At 38.0% G+C, this 18,835-nt stretch overlaps 1 protein-coding gene and 1 non-coding gene across 3 annotated transcripts in view; one reads left to right on the top strand and one right to left on the bottom strand.

Moving 5' to 3' along the window:
* Window positions 1–18,835, bottom strand: part of Stt3a (STT3 oligosaccharyltransferase complex catalytic subunit A) — a 31,809-nt gene that overhangs the window by 6,227 nt on the left and 6,747 nt on the right. For both annotated transcript variants that reach the window (XM_021251893.2, XM_004874498.4), the window contains exons 5-15: window positions 18,528–18,673; window positions 17,041–17,131; window positions 15,659–15,765; window positions 14,065–14,229; window positions 12,024–12,204; window positions 10,966–11,121; window positions 9,633–9,724; window positions 7,934–8,089; window positions 7,355–7,543; window positions 5,601–5,717; window positions 5,378–5,480 (exon numbers count right to left, since the gene is read on the bottom strand). In XM_021251893.2, the coding sequence (XP_021107552.1) occupies window positions 5,378–5,480; window positions 5,601–5,717; window positions 7,355–7,543; window positions 7,934–8,089; window positions 9,633–9,724; window positions 10,966–11,121; window positions 12,024–12,204; window positions 14,065–14,229; window positions 15,659–15,765; window positions 17,041–17,131; window positions 18,528–18,673 (1,503 nt within the window). The remainder of the gene's footprint in view (window positions 1–5,377; window positions 5,481–5,600; window positions 5,718–7,354; window positions 7,544–7,933; window positions 8,090–9,632; window positions 9,725–10,965; window positions 11,122–12,023; window positions 12,205–14,064; window positions 14,230–15,658; window positions 15,766–17,040; window positions 17,132–18,527; window positions 18,674–18,835) is intronic.
* LOC147830712 (U6 spliceosomal RNA) lies at window positions 8,668–8,774 on the top strand. Its single transcript, XR_015448983.1, has one exon. It is a non-coding gene; the product is annotated as a U6 spliceosomal RNA (small nuclear RNA).

Genomic DNA, 18,835 nt, shown 5'->3' with positions numbered 1-18,835 from the left:
GTAGCAGTTTCACCAAACAGGAAGAAAAGGCACAAATGTACTCCTTCTTGACCTAGAGTTGCAAGGATATACAGAGAATGTAGCTCATTGCAAAGGCCTTGGGTTTAATCCCCAGTGCCACCAAAAAAAAAAGAAGATGAAAAAGAGAAAAGATTATCTTCAGAGGTCTGGCTGGGGGTATAACTCTGGTAGAATGCATGCTTAACATGTGGAAAGTCCTAGGTTCACTCCCTAGTATTACTAAAAAACAAATAATAATAATAACAATAATTTTTTAAAAGATTGCATTCAGAGCCCAAGTCATGAATTTTGCTTTGTTTTGGTTTTTAATAGACTCAAAGACAAAAGTAATGACTAAGCCTGAGTTGGGAGCATGTACAGTTGAGGCGATATCATACTTGATCTTAGCCAAAAGGCTGAGAAGCAATTGAGGCGATCTCAGATATTAATTAGTAAGCCAGGCATAGTGGCACATGTCTGTGATCCCACCACTGAGGTGGCTGAGGCAGGAGGATCATAGCCAGTTCAAGGCCAGCCTGGGCTACATAGTGAGTTCAAGGATGGCCTGAACTACATAGTGAGAAAAAACAAAAAACAAAAACCCGTGAGACTGTATTTTTCTGGCAAATATTGAGAAGATAATGCTGTTTTAAAATGATAAGAGTATTCATGGGTATACAGACTTCCATTCAAAAAATTACTAGCATAAAGAAATCAACTGATAGGGAGGGGTAGAGGGGTTGAAGGGAGGGCAGGGGAATGCGGAAAAAATAAGAACCAAGATATATCATGTAAAGGTACAAATTCCCAATGATGAATGTCATCATATTATATATCTAAAATGTACCAATAAACTTAATAAAAAAAAATATCAGCTGAAATGTTATCATGCTTAAATAACAATAATAATAATAAGCTCAAGACTAGGTTCATGCCTTTCCACTGTACTATACTTCTCAAAATTTTCAGAACTCCTAAGAAAGCCAAAATAATAATATAATCTTGAGAAATGAATTGTTTAGTCATCATTTTTTAAATTTTTGTTTTGTTTTTGTTTTGCTTTGTTTTTGTTTTGTTTTGTGGTCTGGTATCGGGGATCGAACTCAAGACCTTGCACTTTCACCAGGCAGACATAGTGCCACTGAGCTACATCTCAGGCCCAGTCATCATTTTTGTGACAATTCAAAAGCATGGCATAATCTTCAAAGAAATTTGTTTTGCTAAGACCTTCATTCAGAACAAATTATTATGTAAACTTAAGCTATTAAAGCTTCAATTTGACCTCATTAAATCTGATTTTCACAACACTTTTGTAGTCCTACTTTTTTTTTTTTTTTCACTACCAGGGGTCGAACTCAGGACCTTGCAATTGTAAGACAAGCGAGGCACCACTGAGATAAATCCCCAGGCCCCCAACATTTTTATAGTCCTACATGACCAGTTTATTATGAAAAAAGCAGCTTCTCCATCTTCATTAAAATATTTCTATCACAATACATTCATACTCAAATGAAACAGGAATGTAATTGGGCACTATCAGTTTGGAAATCTCCTTGCCAACATCTCTTTGTTTAATTTAAACTGAACAAAATGCATTCACTCTATACTAGTAATTCCATTCTTTGGTACTTATGTTCATCAAAAAACGTATATAAGAATGTTCAAAGCAGCATTATTCATAGTAGCATCAAATTGGACACAGCACAAATATTCATCAACACTAAAATGGATACGCTGTGCTATATTCACACAATAGAATACAAAAATGAGAGTGAACAAGTTATAACTATCTATACCCTGAATGAGTCTTACAAACATTAACACTGAGCAAAAAAAAAAAAAAAAAAGCAGAAATGAAGAGTACATACAGTATTCTCATTTATAAAGTTCAAAAGCAGACAAAACTTCATAGGTGTATGTAACTTCATACATTCTTAAATGTGTGCAGTGTACAATATGTTGATATGTCAATAAATCTATTTTAAAATGGCATTACAAGTCAGGATAGTAATCATCCTTGGGATATGAGGGTAGATACTGCAAGGGACTGTGAAGAGGAATTCTAGAACATAACTAATGAGTTTGGATCTGGGTAGTAGGTTATGTGGGTGCATTTTCCATCAAGCTATTCATTTAACAATATCTGCATCTTTCTAAATGTTATATTCAATCCAAAGTTTACTTTAAAAACTTGTATAATCAAGACCCCTTGACCTTAGCAATATTTCTTTTCCTGCTAAGTTCCTTTCTCAGGCGCCTCACCAGCTAATTGCTAATTTCCTGAATTTCATTGGAGTATTTTCTTTTTTTTCGGTACTGGGGATCGAACTCGGGACCTTGCACTTGCGAGACAGGCGGTGGAACCACTGAGCTAAATCCCCAGCCTTCCTGAATTTCATTAAAAAAAAACAAACTATACTACATTCCAAATAATGACTTTTTATTCCAACACTAAACATACTCTTCTATTCACCTCAGCAAGCAATAAACTACTTAAGAACAATGGTTACTTACCAGTAGCTACTGCTAAGACTTCAGGGGCCTATCCTTTCTACCACACATATGCATACATATATACATGTATCAATGTGTATATACATATGTACATGTACATAGATATATATGTACATACCAACACAAATGTATTTCTATACTTAGCTATATTATTATAATAAAAAGAAAACTTATAAGAAATTACAACCAAGTAGTGCTGGTGTAGTTGAGTATCTCTGTTTTCATTTTTTAAGACATATATCAGTTTTATTGACCTTTTTGGTACAGTTTTTGTGAAAGTTAAAATCTATCGATACATCCCTGCTATCATCATTCTTACCATGAACAAACAAGAGACATGTGAAATACTATTACTTCTGTATATTTGCACTTATTAAATAGAGTATCTAGAAGGAACTGTCAAGTCTATATCATAAGTCAAAGATAATCAAAATACAGAACATCTAAGGAGTAGTGTAGGGCTGGAAGTGTAGCTCAGTGGAAAAGTGCATGCTTAAGATGGGCAAAGTCCTGGGTTCAAACCCCAGTTCAAAGAAAAAATTTTTTTGACCCAGGGTCTCACTATGTTGCCCAGGCTGGTCGAAAACTCCTGGACTCAAGCAATGCTCCCACCTCAGCCTACCAAGTAGCTGGGACTACATGTGTTCACAACTATACCCAGCCTATTCAAAGAATATTAAGGTAGAAATATAAGGAAATTATTATTGACTGGAGAAAAACAACTTATTCAAGATAAGAATGTAACCATACAGTGAGTACTGGTTGACTCTAAAGAAAACAGTATTTATATAAGTAATGATTCTGAAAAAGTTTTATATGGATTTAACTAAAAACTAAAAATACGTACTGAGAAAATGAAGAAAAGGGAGAGATGAGATAAATAAAAAAATTCTTTTGTCTACTGTACGTTGATACAGTATATCTAAACTGATCAACCACTGAGTAACAATATACGTATTATTTAAAAATATGAGGGCTAGGGCCAGGGATTTAGTTCAGTGGTTCTGCTGCCTGCCCCAAAAGCACAAGGACCCGAGTTCGATCCCCAGTACCAAAAAACAAAAAATATGAGGGCTGGGTTATAGCTCAGTAGTCCACCCTAGTGCGTGAAGTCCTGAGTTTGATCCCTAGGGCTGTGAAAAGAATATAAGTAATAGAAGACACATCTGAAACAATTATGAGATGGAGGGAGAAGGACCAGGACACACACACACACACACACACACACACACACACACACACACAAAGAATTAAGATGTGTTATGTACATGTATCAACTCTCCACAATGAGTGTGACTATTATGACTACAAGCAAGTACTAAGAAAAACAAAAATTTTGAAAAAGAATTACTGAATCTGGGCACTCATGTTAATAACAGAGGCTATGGTTGAAAGGCAGGACACTATCAGTTTGTATTATAAACTATTTAATTTTTTTTTTGGTACCGGGGATTGAACTCGGGTCCTTATGTTTGTGAGGCAAGCGGTAGAAACACTGAACTAAATCCTTGGCATTATTTAATATTTTAAAAATATAGGGGCCAGGGATTTAGCTCAGTGGTGCCGCTGCCTGCCTCGTAAGCGCAAGGTCCTATGTTTGATCCCCGGTACTCAAAAAAGTAAATAAATAAAAATATAAATGTTATTACTTTAATTTTGTAAAAATCTTTAAATCAGTAAACTATATGTGGATATTTCTCCTGAAAATATCTGTTTTGCCAAGTATCATAGAGAACATGGTAACATATGGCAATAAGCACAAGAAACATAGTAATACACATTCAGTCATCCTTCCATATCTGTGGGGGATGACTCTAGGAGCCCACATGGATACCAAAATTGGAACATGCTTGCCAGGCATGGTGGCACATGGCTGTAATTCCAGCACTTGGATCGCCATGAGTTCGAGGCCAGTCTGGGCTGCATAGTGAATTCTAGGCCAGTCTAAACTACAAAGCAAGACCCTGCCTCAAAAAACCAAAAAAGTAAATGAATGAATAAATAAATAAATAAAACAAAATTTGTACATGCTCAAATCCCTTATGTAAAAAAAATCCCTTATGTATATGCATTTGACCCACAACTTCCCATACACTTCAAGTTATCTTTTTTTTTTTGGTACCAGGGATTGAACTCGGGTCCTTGCGCTAGCACAGCAGGCGACAAAACCACTAAGCTAAATCCCTGGCCCTGTTACATTTTATTGTTTAGGGAACAATGACAAAATTCAGTATAGATAAAAACTTTTCTTTCCAAATATTCCCAATCCATAGTTGTTTGAATTCATGGCTGCAGAATATATGGATACAGAATGCTGATTGTATAGATACACGTATACATTATATATGTGTGAGTACATACATTTCATATATACATATCTAAAATACATTTTAAGCTGGAAGACAATTATACAGTTTAAATCCACTAAACAATGCTAAATTTTTTTTTCATACTACAGACTGAACCCAGGACCTTCACACTCAGCTACATCCCCCAACCAACCCCCTTTTTTACTTTTTTATTTTGTGAGAGAGTCTTGTTAAGTCACAAGGTTCCCCAGGCTGGGCTTTTGAACTTGTGATCCTCCTGCCACAGCCTCCAAGAGCACTAGGATTGCAGATGTGTGCCACTATGCCCAGGCAGTGCTAATTCTGAAGTTCATTTTCAAGAGCCTTTTGTGCTTTGGCTTTAGTTGTGGAAATACTCCTATATCTCTAGGTAATCATAGTATGTCTTATCTCCATGAGAATTATTTATATTTATTTCCTATTTATTGCAAAAGTAAAAGGACAAAAAAACAGGAGATTCATTTGTTTTCTTAGAATCTATGTCCTGCAGCTAGAAAGAAAATCTAGTACATTACCATCAGAGGAATACCCAGTGAGGCCTCCAAAGATGACTAGCACATAGCTGACATCAAGCTCCCTCATGATCTCATAGGCTTTTTCTTCCGTGGATGCCATTGCCTAAAAAAGTAAATGCACAATTCTCAGAGCAAAGACTCAAGTCATATGACCTCCTCATGGAGGTGTATTTCCCACTAGTCTTTTTACATATCAAACACCCAAAGGATCCCTTTACCTTACCTGCCCTACTCGAGAAATATGGGTATTATTCCATGTGTTATTGTCCACTAGAATTGTCCGATTTGCCATAGCTGTAATCTGATAGCCATAATCCCACCATGACATAACTTTTGCGTCCTGAAAGAATGGAAAAATGGAAACAACAGAGAAGGAATGGAGAAGCATCTTTTGGGCTGATAGTAAGGCCTGGCTAACTAATCAATTTCTTTTTTTCTTTGGTACCGGGGATCGAACTCGGGTCCTTGCGCTTGTGCAGCAGGCAGCGAAACCACTGAGCTAAATCCCCGGTCCCTAATCAATTTCTTCACAAACTAATGCAGTCTTAGCCAGAAAATAAATCTTGGCACCTGCTCCTTGGTACCTGCTTCTCCATTTATTTACATACAATCAGAAAATCTCACCACAAATTATATACAATCCAATATTCCCAAAACCTTCATCCCAGATCACTTCCCATGAGAAAGTAGAAGTTTTAGGGGCCTATGTAATACAGGCAAATAAATAGCCTAATACCATTAAGTAAATTTATTAAATGAATGACCTTTTAGCAGCATCACAAAAATCAGCTATAAAGATGAAATGGAGGGCCAGGGATTTAGCTCAGTGGTTCTACTGCCTGCCTTGCATGCGCAAGGTTCCGAGTTCAATCCCCGGTACCAAAAAAAAATGAAATGGAAATCACCAGATGTGATGCAAAAAGGACTCTTAGTTTCTCACTCAGTGGTAAGTGCCTGCTTTGCATGTGCAAGACCCTAGGTTCACTTTTTAGCCAAAAAATAAAAAACTTAAAAAGGCTATTACTAATGGCTACTGCAAAAGAAATCACTTTAGATCCTCAAAAGGTATAAACTAAAATGTTAAAAAAAAAAAAAAGGTAAAATATTAAAAGTAGCTCTTCTACTATACCCTGATCTATATAAATTCATTTTTTGAGGGGATTTTTTGGTACCGGGGATCAAACTCAGGACCCTGCACTTTCAAGTCAGGTGCAGTGCCACTGAGCTAAATCCCTGGCCCATAAATTCTTGTCTCTTCTAAAAAACAAAAATTTGGCCACTGTGCTCTTTTTCACTTTGGTGCAGAGTGCACTAATTTTCCTACTTTTAATTGGCCTGCACTCACTCTGCAAAGCATGTTTCTTTTGCTACCTTAATATTAAAGCTTGCAAAAATATTTAATTTTTTAAAAAGTGTTATCATTAGGTGATAGATAACTTTATGATTTAGATCTTTTGCTTGCTTCTATTTTCTGGTTTACCTACAATGAATATATATTATTTATAACTTTTTCTTCTTTTAGAATTGATACCTATCACTTCTCAGCCTTTTGACTAAGATCAAGTGTAAAACTGACACCACACTGATATCACCATCGTATCAACACAAGTATCCAAGCAAAGTGTAGATAATTAAGAATCACTACAGAAGAAATCCCTGAATTGAATGGTGGTTAGCCACTAAAGTGCATTTAAAACCAAGTTTCTAATATTCTAGTATCTCCAATCATTCCACCCACTCAAATGCTATGAGTCATTATAATGTCAAATGTTGCCAGGCATGGTGGCACATGCCTGTAATCCTAGCACTCAGGAGGCTGAGGCAGGAGGATCACCATGAGTTTGAGGCCAGCCTGGGCTACATAGTAAGTTCAAGGCCAGCCTGAATTACAGGGTGAGACCCGTCTCAAAAAAAAAAAAAGTCAAATGTCTTCCCCTTCTCCCCTACCCCAGAATCCCACTCTACCCAAATTTTCACCTCTGGAGTATTGTGACGAAGCCAGTAATATGCTTCTCGAAAGTCATCAAAAATGATCCTACTGCCATCCCCACCCCGGGCAGATAACACAATGGAGGGAGAAGAGTAGGCCTCACTGGTCACCCAAGTTGAATGAAAGGTGTAGGTGATGAGAAAGAAAGCCATGACCAGTATCATTCCACTTGCCACCTAAAAAAGGAAGAAGAATTGTGTAATAAACCAAACTGGATTTACACAACACCAGATGCCTTCTTACACACAGTTAATAATATAAATGCCATGAATCAAAACAAATTAGGGGAGGGCCGGAGATTTAGTTCAGTAGTGCCGTCGCCTGCCTCGCAAGTACAAGGTCCCGAGTTTGATCCTCAGTACCAAAAAGAAAAAAGTTGGGAAAAAAATTAGGAAGTCAGGGGCTATGTGAGTTAATTCTGACCACCTTGATAGTGCTCTATTGTACTTCCCAACCCAAATACATAGAAACACACACATACACACATACACACACACACACACACACACACACACACACACACGTACAGTTTCCCAAGGCTGTTACTATTATTGCTTAATTCTCACTTCATTCTTGATAGGGTAAGTAGAGTCCTGCTGCTTCTTGCTCTTCTTGTCTGGGCGACTTATGTCCAGATTCTTCATGTATGTGGAGAGCACCTGGGAGACTCCAATGCCAGAAAGAATGCACATAACAGGTGCCAACACTAGCATGAGACGCACCTAAAAAACATAGGAATCATGATCAGCCTAACCAGTGCTTTACAAATTACAGAATTCAATTTATTAATAGACTATCACATCAACTTAGGGGTTTTCATCATCTAATTTTTTTCAATAAAAGTGAAATAAAAAATATGTAGTATAGCTACAGTAGCAATACATATATAAATGCTCGGTGTGGTGGCGCATGCCTGTAATCTCAGCATTTAGAAGACTGAAACAAGAGGATCACCATGAGTTTGAGACCAGTCTGGTCTGAATAGTGGGTTCAAGGCCAGCCTAAACTACATAGTGAGATCCTGTCTCAAACAAACAAACAAACAAACAAAAAATTTCATATATATTTCAAACTTTGTTGCAGTTATATATGTGTATATATGTGTCCTGAATAATGATATAAAATATATTCTTAACTGTAGTTTGAGATCAAAACAATATGAAAAACACCATCTTACTACAACATATAAAATCCCTCTTGTCTTTCAATCTATCAATGGATAATTTTCCCAGGCCTTAAAAAAAAACAATCCCTCATTTAAAGATACACAGGTCAAATTCTCTAACAAAGTGCAAAAGTGGTGCTCACTTCAGCAGCACATATACTAAAACTGGAATGATACAGAGAAGATTAGCATGGCCCCTGCGCAAGGATAACACGCAAATTCGTGAAGCATTCCACATTTTTGGTGATCTAAAGAATAACCATTCAAAAATAAAGCTAACCTTACCAACACCAAAGAAACATCTAAGCAATAAAGTGGAAGACTAAATAAGATTTGGACAATGGAATGTTTACCATTATTCTTTGAGAAACTAAAAACTGCAAGAAGAAGATGTCAGAAAATATTTCTAGCCAACTGTAAGCCCAGGAATGCCGGCACAGGATATAGGAGAGCATCCTCCCCAGTTTCAGCTACCACTAGGTTTACATTTTTTTCCTGATTTTTACTGTTTTGGTAATTGAAAGAAGAAATATTAATACTACATGGGGAGTACCCCAACCAAAGAAATCTGAAATTATTATGTAGTAAATGCTTTTTTTCCTTTTTTGTTCAATTTGGATACTGGTGCTAAACTTCTAAGTGTCATGATTTAAAAAAAAAGTTTTGCCTTTTTTATTTTTAGGATGGGGGAAGGACAACATTTTTGCTTTCTTTTGTGACTCTCTTTGGAAACGTGCAGTAAAAATTTTCTCAAAAATAAAATTTTTGACCCAAGTTCGATCCCCGGTACCAAAAATAAATAAATAAAATAAAATAAAATTTTTAACCTTCAAAGAAAAAAAAAAGTGCAAGAGTGCCTCACTAACAAAGTATTATGAACACAAGAAAGCTGACTCCCACTACTAGAATGTATTAGTGTCTTGTATATTCCTGGGAGGATCAACAACAGCAAGAACCTTTACAACTCAGTCGTCCAAGTGCCTGTAGAGATACGTTTGCCCAATCATTAGTATTTTCTAAATCCTACCAGGCAGAAACAAACAAAAAGCACCTCTGAGTTAGGTGTGGAAAGTTTTGCTAGGACTGAGAGCATTCCTCACCATTACAGCTGAGAAGTACATGCTGGTCACACCATACATGATGATAAAAATCCGGGCATCAGACAGGTTACTAAAGCAGTAATAGAGTCCAACTATAAAAGAAGGAAGGAGAAGTAAGCAACTGAGCCCTGTAGATAGAAACCTACAAGGGAAAGTATTTTCACTGTATGACTGGATGATGCCACGCAACCCAGCAATTCCACTTCCAGGACTTTGTCCTTAAAAAAAAAAATCATAGAAACATAAAAAGATGTTTACTAAAACATTCTTTAAAATATCAAAAAAAGGGCCAGGGATTTAGCTCAGTGATGCCCTGCCTGCCTCGCCAGAGCAAGGTCCTGAGTTCGATCCCCGGTATCACAAAAAATAAATCTCAAGCAAAGAAGCTAAGTGAAGCATATTTTAAAAATGGAATCATTTTCTTTAGGGCCAGGGATTTAGCTCAATGTTTCCAGCGCCTGACTCACAAGTGCAAGGTCCCAAGTTCGATCCCCGGTACCAAAAAAAAATGGACATCATTTAAAATAGTATTACACTGAAGATATGAACTATTTGCCTTCTTATACATCTTTACACAACTCTGTACTCTAAAAAAATGACATACCTTAAATATTTCTATAAAATGATATTAAATAAGAGATTATCATGATTCTTTTTCTTTTCACAGTACTGGGCACTGAACCCAGGACCTTGCAAATCCAAGGCAAGTGCTTTATCAAGAAGTGCTGTACCATGAAGTTACAGTCCCAGCCCTAATACGATTCTTTATGACCAGGGAGGAAAAGTGTATGATCTCATTTTTACTCAATAAATAAGCAGATGAATATTTATTAAAATGTTAATAGTGACGAAAAGTGGTAAGTACTCCTGCAATTCTTAATTTTTATTTTTTATAACATAAAAATTACTTTCACAATAAAAAAATAAGTTATTTTATAAAACAAAAAGACTACTAACACTGGTAAATTCTAAATCGTGTGAACTGGCTAGAAGATAATGAAGAGGCTTTACACTCAGCAATTCCCATTATGGAAGTTCAATACTGTCAAGTGGAAAAATGAGGTGAAAGGGTTGAAGTACATTAAGAATACTAAAAAAAAAAAAAAAGAAAAAAATTAGAAGTTAGATCTTAAATTACAACACAAAGGAAGAGAAAATTCTGAGGTTCTGAACTTGCCAACATCTATAACTTCTGACTTCTACATGTGCTTAGCCATCCTCTGTCCTATACAGCACAAACAGGCAAACCAAACAAGGATGAGGGCAGTTGACGTATTTGGAATGAAAGGGGGAATTCTTACAAAGCCCACTTCAGAATACAAGGCAGACAGACCTGGAAACATGAAGACAAGGAGCTGCAGATCAAAATAGTAGGAGGACCAGGTGGTGGGCTGATGCTCAGACACAGAAGCAATGATGGGAATGTTGTTCTTAGCATAAGAAGGATCCAACAATGAATAGAAACGTCCTGTCCACGGAGATATTTTTCCTGGCAGCAAAAAGACAAAAAATGTCATTTATGCTCTTAAAACAAACATCTTAACCTAACTAATTACAACATCCTATTTTAATAAGATTCAAAGACAGAGAAGGACTAAGTTTTGGCTTCAACATAGTACTCAGAGTTTCACTTGTTTTCTTTCAAACTTGAGAACTTTTGTCAATATAGCCAGCAGAATAAAACTGGGTTGTACATAAATTCAGAGAGAATAGAGGAAGAAAAAAATTCCTGGAAAGGTTTCAGGCCTAAGGTGGTCAAACCAAGGCCAACTCCAGAGACTATGTGAATTATATTCTCCAGTCTTGCTCTGAATTAGCCAACACAGAGACGTAGGCAAAATCAAAATAGCCCCTGAAAAGTAAAAGTTGGAAAAATGGAGAAGGAAAATATGGCATGCCCACCAAACCAAAGAGCCATCATTTAGTTCCCACAGGATTAGACGAGTGTCATAATATAAAGTATAACAAGGAATAGGAGGATTTCTACCACCCAATTAATAGGAAAGAAAAGAAAAAAAACGTAAAAAGATTAGCAAGGTAAGATACAGTCCTTTTACCAGATGTGATCAGAAATAGCTCTAATGGCCGGGGATTTAGCTCAGTGGTTCCGGCGCCTGCCTCGCAAGCGCAAGGTCCTGAGTTCGACCCCCGGTACCAAAAAAAAAACAAAAAAAAAACAAGAAATAGCTCTAATGAGACATTCTCTGATATGCTGAATCCAAACACTGAGCTGACAAGGGACAATGTGAAAAAGTGATTTTGTGTTTAAAACAAAAAGAAAAACAGAAGGAAAAGAATCTTCTGTGGTCAGAAAATATCCTGTCTTTCTGGAGTTTATTCTGTGTCTCTACCCATTTGCATTTTATACTACAAGCTGTGACCCTTCCCTACCTGTAAGCATGAGAAGCGCTCCAACAGTGAGTAGGACAAACCCTACCAGGGAGATGACACTCCGGAAAAGAACTTCAAACTGCTGTGGATTCAACTTGCTGCGCAGGTAATCCACAAATGCATGAATCTGGCAGAGACCAAAGACTCCAAAGGCTGCCATGTGTTCTGATGAAAGGACAGGCTATAGGAAAAAACATTAGGTAATGTAGGTAACAATGTTTGCAGAAAAAATAAATGAGTCAAATCCAGCCCCCATCTTCATTATTCTGATCTATTTCAGCCCAAAGTGTCAAATGAGTTCTAAGGTTCCCAAGGGATTGAGGGCCAACCTGGGGAAGGGTTTAACACACCTGCCATATTTTCAAAGACTATTTAAGAGTCCCCCAAAGGATATCATACACCATCAAAATCATGTCTCTGCCTTTTGCTCCAGATATTTCCTTAGTCCAGACTGCAATTTCCCCAAAATTTCCATCCAGTGAAATTCTCACTATTCATGATACAATGCAAACACTCCTAATGTGCCAAACCAATCACTCCCTTCTATGTTCCACAGCACTCTAGATCTCTTCTAGCACTTATCACTCTTTGCTTTAGACCAGTGATTCTCCAATAACCAGTGAGGGTGTTCAAACAGGTGACTGAGCCCCACTCAAGGTCTCTGAGTCAGGAGGTGTTATGATTTATATGTAGATGGCCCCCCCAAAGCCTGATATGCTCACAGGTGGGGCTTTTGGGAGGTGACTGGATCAAGGGCGTGTGATACTAGATTAGTCTGACAGGTCTACAGCTGGGTGTGATACCGGGAGGTGAAGCCTGATGGGAGGAGGTGGGTCACTGTGGATGTGGTCTGGACATATATATATATAGGATACATATATATATATATATCCCTCCTGCCTTAAGCACTCACTGCTTCCTGCCTGCCACACCATGAGCTCCTGCCCCGGTACCCTGCATTAGGGCCAGCTGACTATGGACTGAAACCTCTACAAACTGTGAGCTAAAATAAACCTTTCCTCCTTTAACTTGTGGGTGTAGATTGGGGGGAGGGGATTGGATATTTTGTCTCAGCAACAAGAAGGTAACTAAACAGGAGGTCTGTAATAGGCTACAGAATTTGTGTTTCAAACAAGTTTCCAGATGCTGCTGATGGTGCTCCTGTGAAAACTATTTTCCAGACCATTATACCTGCCTGAGCTACATACCAAGTTTAAGGCCAGCCTGGACTACAAAGTGAGACCTTGTCTCAAAAAGGACAAAAAAAGGGCCGGGGATTTAGCTCTGTGGTGCTGCTGCCTGCCTGGCAAGCGCAAGGTCCTGAGTTCAATCTCCAGTACCAAAAAAAAAGGACAAAAAGAAAATCCTACAGCAAATATACTGTAAGTTACAGACAGCTGCAGGTATATCTTTCCCCTCAAGACTGTAAATTCTGTAAGAACCAGGATATACTTCAAATCTCTTTGTGTTTCACAGTGATTAGCAAATTACAAATAGTAGGTTAATCAGTAAAGAAAGAAATATCTGCTGACCTCTGAATAAAGATTCCGCTTTTATGAGAATCTTAAATGAGAAATCAAACACATCACATTATTCTTTAAGAGTTGTCTGTTAGCCCTATGTAGTAAAGTAGTTAAAAGATTTATGCTCTGCTTCCTGAAGGATTAACACATAGGCCCTACTAAGATTAGGATTCACTGCTATTAAATGAGGTTATTAGCGTTAAAAGAGACCAGAAATTATGGGCTTTTTAAAATTATAACTTTTATCAGTAACATTAACTCAGCTCAACCAAAACATCCCTCCCTCTCCCACAAACCTAAGCCAAAGTAAGAGCCATTAAATTCAAAATTCATGAACCAAATATTAACATACTCCTAGACTTAATGACCAGTAATTTTGTTGCTTCAATTAACATAAGCAGTCCAAGATCAAAGCTGTAAATATTTCCTCCTCTTAACTGAATCTGAGACAAATCAGTCTAGTTGGACCCACACAGAAAAGTGGAAGAAGCTGAAATCCCTACTCAGTCAGGGCTTACCTGGAAACCCACAAAGGAGATCTGCATGGAAAGAATGGTGCCCAGGCAGTAAACAGTGCAGTAGGCCACGTAGATCCGGTGGGAGAAACGGCCTGTGAGCATCAGCACCAAGACATGGAGAGGGATCAAGTTGATCAGGAACACATAACCTCCCCAGGAAGAGACCTACAGCAGGATGGAAAGAACAGTTCTTCCTCTGAGCACCACCACTATACCTCAGGACACTGGTGACGAACCTAAGGCACATGTGCCACAGCCAGCTGTTTGTTATCTTTGAAAGCTCTAAAAGATTCACCAACACTGCCTGTATCACCTGTGACTCATCCCACCACCAGTACTGAGGATTGAACTCAGCACCTTCACACTGAGTTACACCTCCAGCCCTTTTAAAATTCTGATGTAGAGTCTTGGCTAAGTTGCTGAGGCTGGACTCAAACTTGCGACCCTACTACCACAGCCTTCCAGAGTGCTGGGATTACAGGCATGAGCCACCACACCTGGCCACCTGAAACCTTTCTAAAGAACATTTCTATTTTGGTACCAGGGATCAAACTCGGGACCTTGTGCTTGCAAGGCGGGCGGCAGAACCACTGAGCTAAATCCCTGGCCCTTAAAGAACATTTCTTTATATTAACTATAAACTGGATGTGAGGGCGATCTGGCTGTGACATCTGTCACCCCATTGATCCACCAGGGTTGATTCGGCTGATATGGCTGGCTAGCCGGGTGTCCCCTTCCTCCCTCACCACTCCATGTGCGTACCTCCCAAAGCTGCGCGCTCAGTCAAAGAGGACGACCACCCCCAGTAGAGAGGACCATTTCCTCAGTCAAGGGTAAACAAGTAGCTGCGCTCCCCTGCTAGAACCTCCAAACAAGCTCTTTATATTAACTATAAACTTTATTTATGCTAAGTTGCTTAAAGAGAGTAAAGAACTGCTTTTTTTTTAAGTAGAAAAAAATCATATTCAAACCCATTACTGAAAGCTAATCCCCTCTTCCTTATGGCTGCTGACATCATGACCATATAACAAGACATACACAAACCTCAGGGTTAATCTACACAATCCACTGTGCCATTCCCACAGAGAATTTAGGGATATGTGAGCAACTAGAATCAGTTCAGGAAAGAAAGTCTAAGTGTGTATCTAAAACTGAACAGAAAAAAAAAATATATATATTTTTTTTTTCTTAAATTCTTTTATTGGTACATTTAGGTGTACAATACGATTACATTTATCATTGGGTCCTTGTACCTGTACATGATGTGTCTTGGTTCTTATTTTTTCCTCATTCCCTGCCCTCCCTTCAATCCCTCCACCCTTCCCTATTTACAAAGACTTTGTTTCCATTTTTTCCTTTTCTCATACTTTTTCCTTTCCCTTCTTTCCTTTGAAAAGGAAAAATTTAAAAGCAACGTACTAGAAAAGAAGGTTGGTCAACCAACATGTATTCATAGGATATAGAGTATTTGAAGAACTTTAGAAATTAAGAACACGTAAAGGGGCTGGTGGCATAGCTCAGTAATAACACACTTGCCAAGAGTGCATGATAGGTTTCATTCTCAGCACAGAAAATAAAAAGTGGAAAAAGTTACCATGTAGAAATAAGCGAGAGCACACTTGGCTGCCCAGTAGATGGAACCAGTCTTTACTGCCTTGATCCACATGTAGTAGGTGAGTAGCATGCAAAAGATGGCAATCCCTGAAGGAAAAAACACACCAAAAATTCAAGAAGAGGTCATGTTAGCATAATGATGAAAAAATTGCTCTGAAATAAAGACTATCTGAAGTCATAGCTCAGACCTAATACTATAGTTTTAGGCAAATTATTTTACTGCCCTTTGCCTCAGTTTCCTGTAAAAGGGAGCCTCAGTTTCCTGTAACAGTATCTATTTGATATAACTGTTGTGAAGACAAACATAATTCACATAAAACACTTACAACAGAACATATAGTAAGGATATAATAAACATCAGTCGTTATTATTCTTTCCAGGAATTAAATTTCCTCCTGGTTCTAAAGTCATCTCATATTATCACACACCATCCTACCTCTGCACATGAACACAAGTTGGCTGTTAGGCTGATTGCTGCTCTCCTTAATAGTTGCTCAATGGAGTCCAACTTCAGGGCCCAGTTCAACTTCAACTACTTCCAAAAAGCCTTGATTCCCAAATCAAAATTAATATCTCCTTGTACTACATTCCCAAAGTACTCTGTCATATTTCTATCATGGCATACAGCACTATCTGCCTATCATTGGAGTTATCTTTACAGGTTCATTTTTATCTTAACATAGAGATTATGGGCCAACATGATCTTATTTATTATCTATCCTTTCAATTTCTTAATTGTGAGCCAAAATAATCTTATCCATTCTCAATCTTTCTAATATTTAATCCTATGGAGGAGGCCCTATGTTTAGGAAAACCCTATGTTTTCCCAATAACATTCAATAAATACATGTTAAATTGAAAATAAGTCAATAAAGAGCCAAACATGGTGGCACACATTTATAATCCCAGCTATCAGGAGGCAGAGGCAGAAAGATTACTCATTTGAGTCTAGCCCAGGCTACATAGATAAGAGAGTTCAAGACCAGCCTGAGTTGAATAGGAGATCCTGTCTCAAAAAACAAACAAAAAATAAAATAAGTTTTTAAGTCATCACAATTGTAAGGACACCTATACCCTTTATTTAGGAAAATTTTAAAACTCTGTTTTATTTAACTCTGAGTCCAGAGATGAACCAAAGGCTTGTAAAACAAACTTTCCAGCTACCTTCCTAGAGGAGATAACAGGAGAATGTGAATTTGTACTAGAACTCTTCCTGCCATTTCTAATCTCATCAGGTTCCATTTTTATTATTGCTAAGCAGAGGATCTGAATCCAAACTGTGCTTTACTTTGTGAAGTTCTATTAGAGAATGAAGAAAACAGACCCCCTAAACAATCCCCTCCAGCATTTTAAAAGTCTTACCTTCATTATCATAAGAGCCAGCCACAGATCGGGAGATATATCCAGGAACTACAGCAATCATGGCAGCAGCAAGAAGCCCAGCCCCTGCGTCCTAGTAAGAAAAGATGGACAATAAGCAGATAACACCAATATACCTATTAAAGAATGGAGGCTCCACTAGTCCATTCTGTTTATAATGGACCCAGAGAGAATCCAATAATTTCTAAGGTAAATATGAGATGCTAAAAACGGTAGAAATGTTCACAGCACAAAAAAGCTAAAAGCTAAAAAAAAAAAAAAAAAAAAAGCTAAAAACTTCACAACCATTTTCCCATGATGACACCAAGCCTAAAACTGAGTATTCATATGCTGAAAACAGACAAATCCTGTGTGCTGTCAACCATCAAAGCTTGCCCCAGAATAGGCAGTTGGGCTATATGTATCACCAGACTTATCAGTCCTTTTCATCTAACAATGATTACACATCATAAGAATGCTAGTCACACATCTAAAAGCCATGCAATGACAATCAAAGGGAGAGAATTATTATTTAAAAAGCCAATCCACCTGGCCTGAAGATGTCAGGAGCTGAAATAATAAAGTTGGAGTATCATCAAGCAAGCTTTGATCTCAGGAAAAAAGAGAAACAAAATATAACCCACACTTCAAAAGAAAAAAGACTTGTCTGTTGCTTGATTAGAGTCAAATCTGGGACAAGGGCAACAAGAAGGACGGTAAGTTTTCCAAAGTAAATTCAGGCTTCCCAAGCCCTCCTACTACTTTATCACTTCTCAGGCATCTCCTTAATACCAAGCCACTGACTAAGAACAGATTCCAAGGAACCAGGGTCAGCAAAGCTGAAACCTGGAAAAAAGGAGAGTCAGCATTATAGTCAATTACAGAAGCCAAATGGTGTAAGAATTTTCAAATGAACGCTTAAACAAACAATTGCTAAGTGCTTATTTCTGAAAGAATAAACACCTTTAAAAACTTCACATAGATGTTTTTTGGGGTTTTGCTGTTGTTTTTCCCTTTCCCTTACATTTTTAGGGCTTCCAATCTAAATCTCAGGGTACAGCTCAGTGGTACAGCATTTGCCTAGTATGTGTAGGACCCTGGGTCTGATCCCCAGCAAAAACAAAACAAAAAAGACAAAAAAATTTAAACCTCACATTTCCATTTCACATGATTTTTTTCCCTTCATGTAGCACTTTACATTTGACTTTCAAATGTCCTCTCCTAAGTACAAACACTTGCTAATGATAAGAAACCACATATTCAGACCAGGGGTTTAGGTCCTGAGTTTGATCCCTGGTACCAAAAAAAGAGAAACCACATATTCAAGGGAAGGGTTGGACTAAATCCAATTAATTCACCCCAACAGACACAGTCCCTAGCCTCTCTTTCTCCCTACCTCTGTCAGGTCTTCAGTCTCCCACCCTCCAGCATCTACTAGGGAGGTTCAACAACATTCATTCCCAAGCCTCTTGTCACCCCAAATCCTTCACCTTGAGCTCTTTGGTAAGGTGGTACGTGACGATGGTGGTGAAGGAGGAGAAGAGTGGGGCCAGGAACACACAGACATTCCGAATGTCAATGGTGATGTGGAAAAAATGAAGAACATGGTAGATTGCAGCAGAGGTGATCATTAAGCCTGCAACACAGGAAGAAGAAATTCCATTAGGTTGTCCTGGTAACATGAAGAACTTAAGGGAAAGAGAAAGGACCAATTTAATTATCAATAAAGTGACCACAGAGATCTTAACAAATCACAAGAACACCAGCACAGCAACTGTGGCAGGCCTCTAAATTTCCC

This window comes from Heterocephalus glaber, unplaced genomic scaffold (genome assembly GCF_053883595.1).
Source record: "Heterocephalus glaber isolate CG9 unplaced genomic scaffold, H.glaber_assembly_v1.0 deba00000006, whole genome shotgun sequence".
NCBI classification, from domain to species: Eukaryota; Metazoa; Chordata; class Mammalia; order Rodentia; family Bathyergidae; genus Heterocephalus; species Heterocephalus glaber.
Note: the sequence above shows the minus strand (reverse complement) of the source record. Positions and strands in the feature narration are given on the sequence as shown.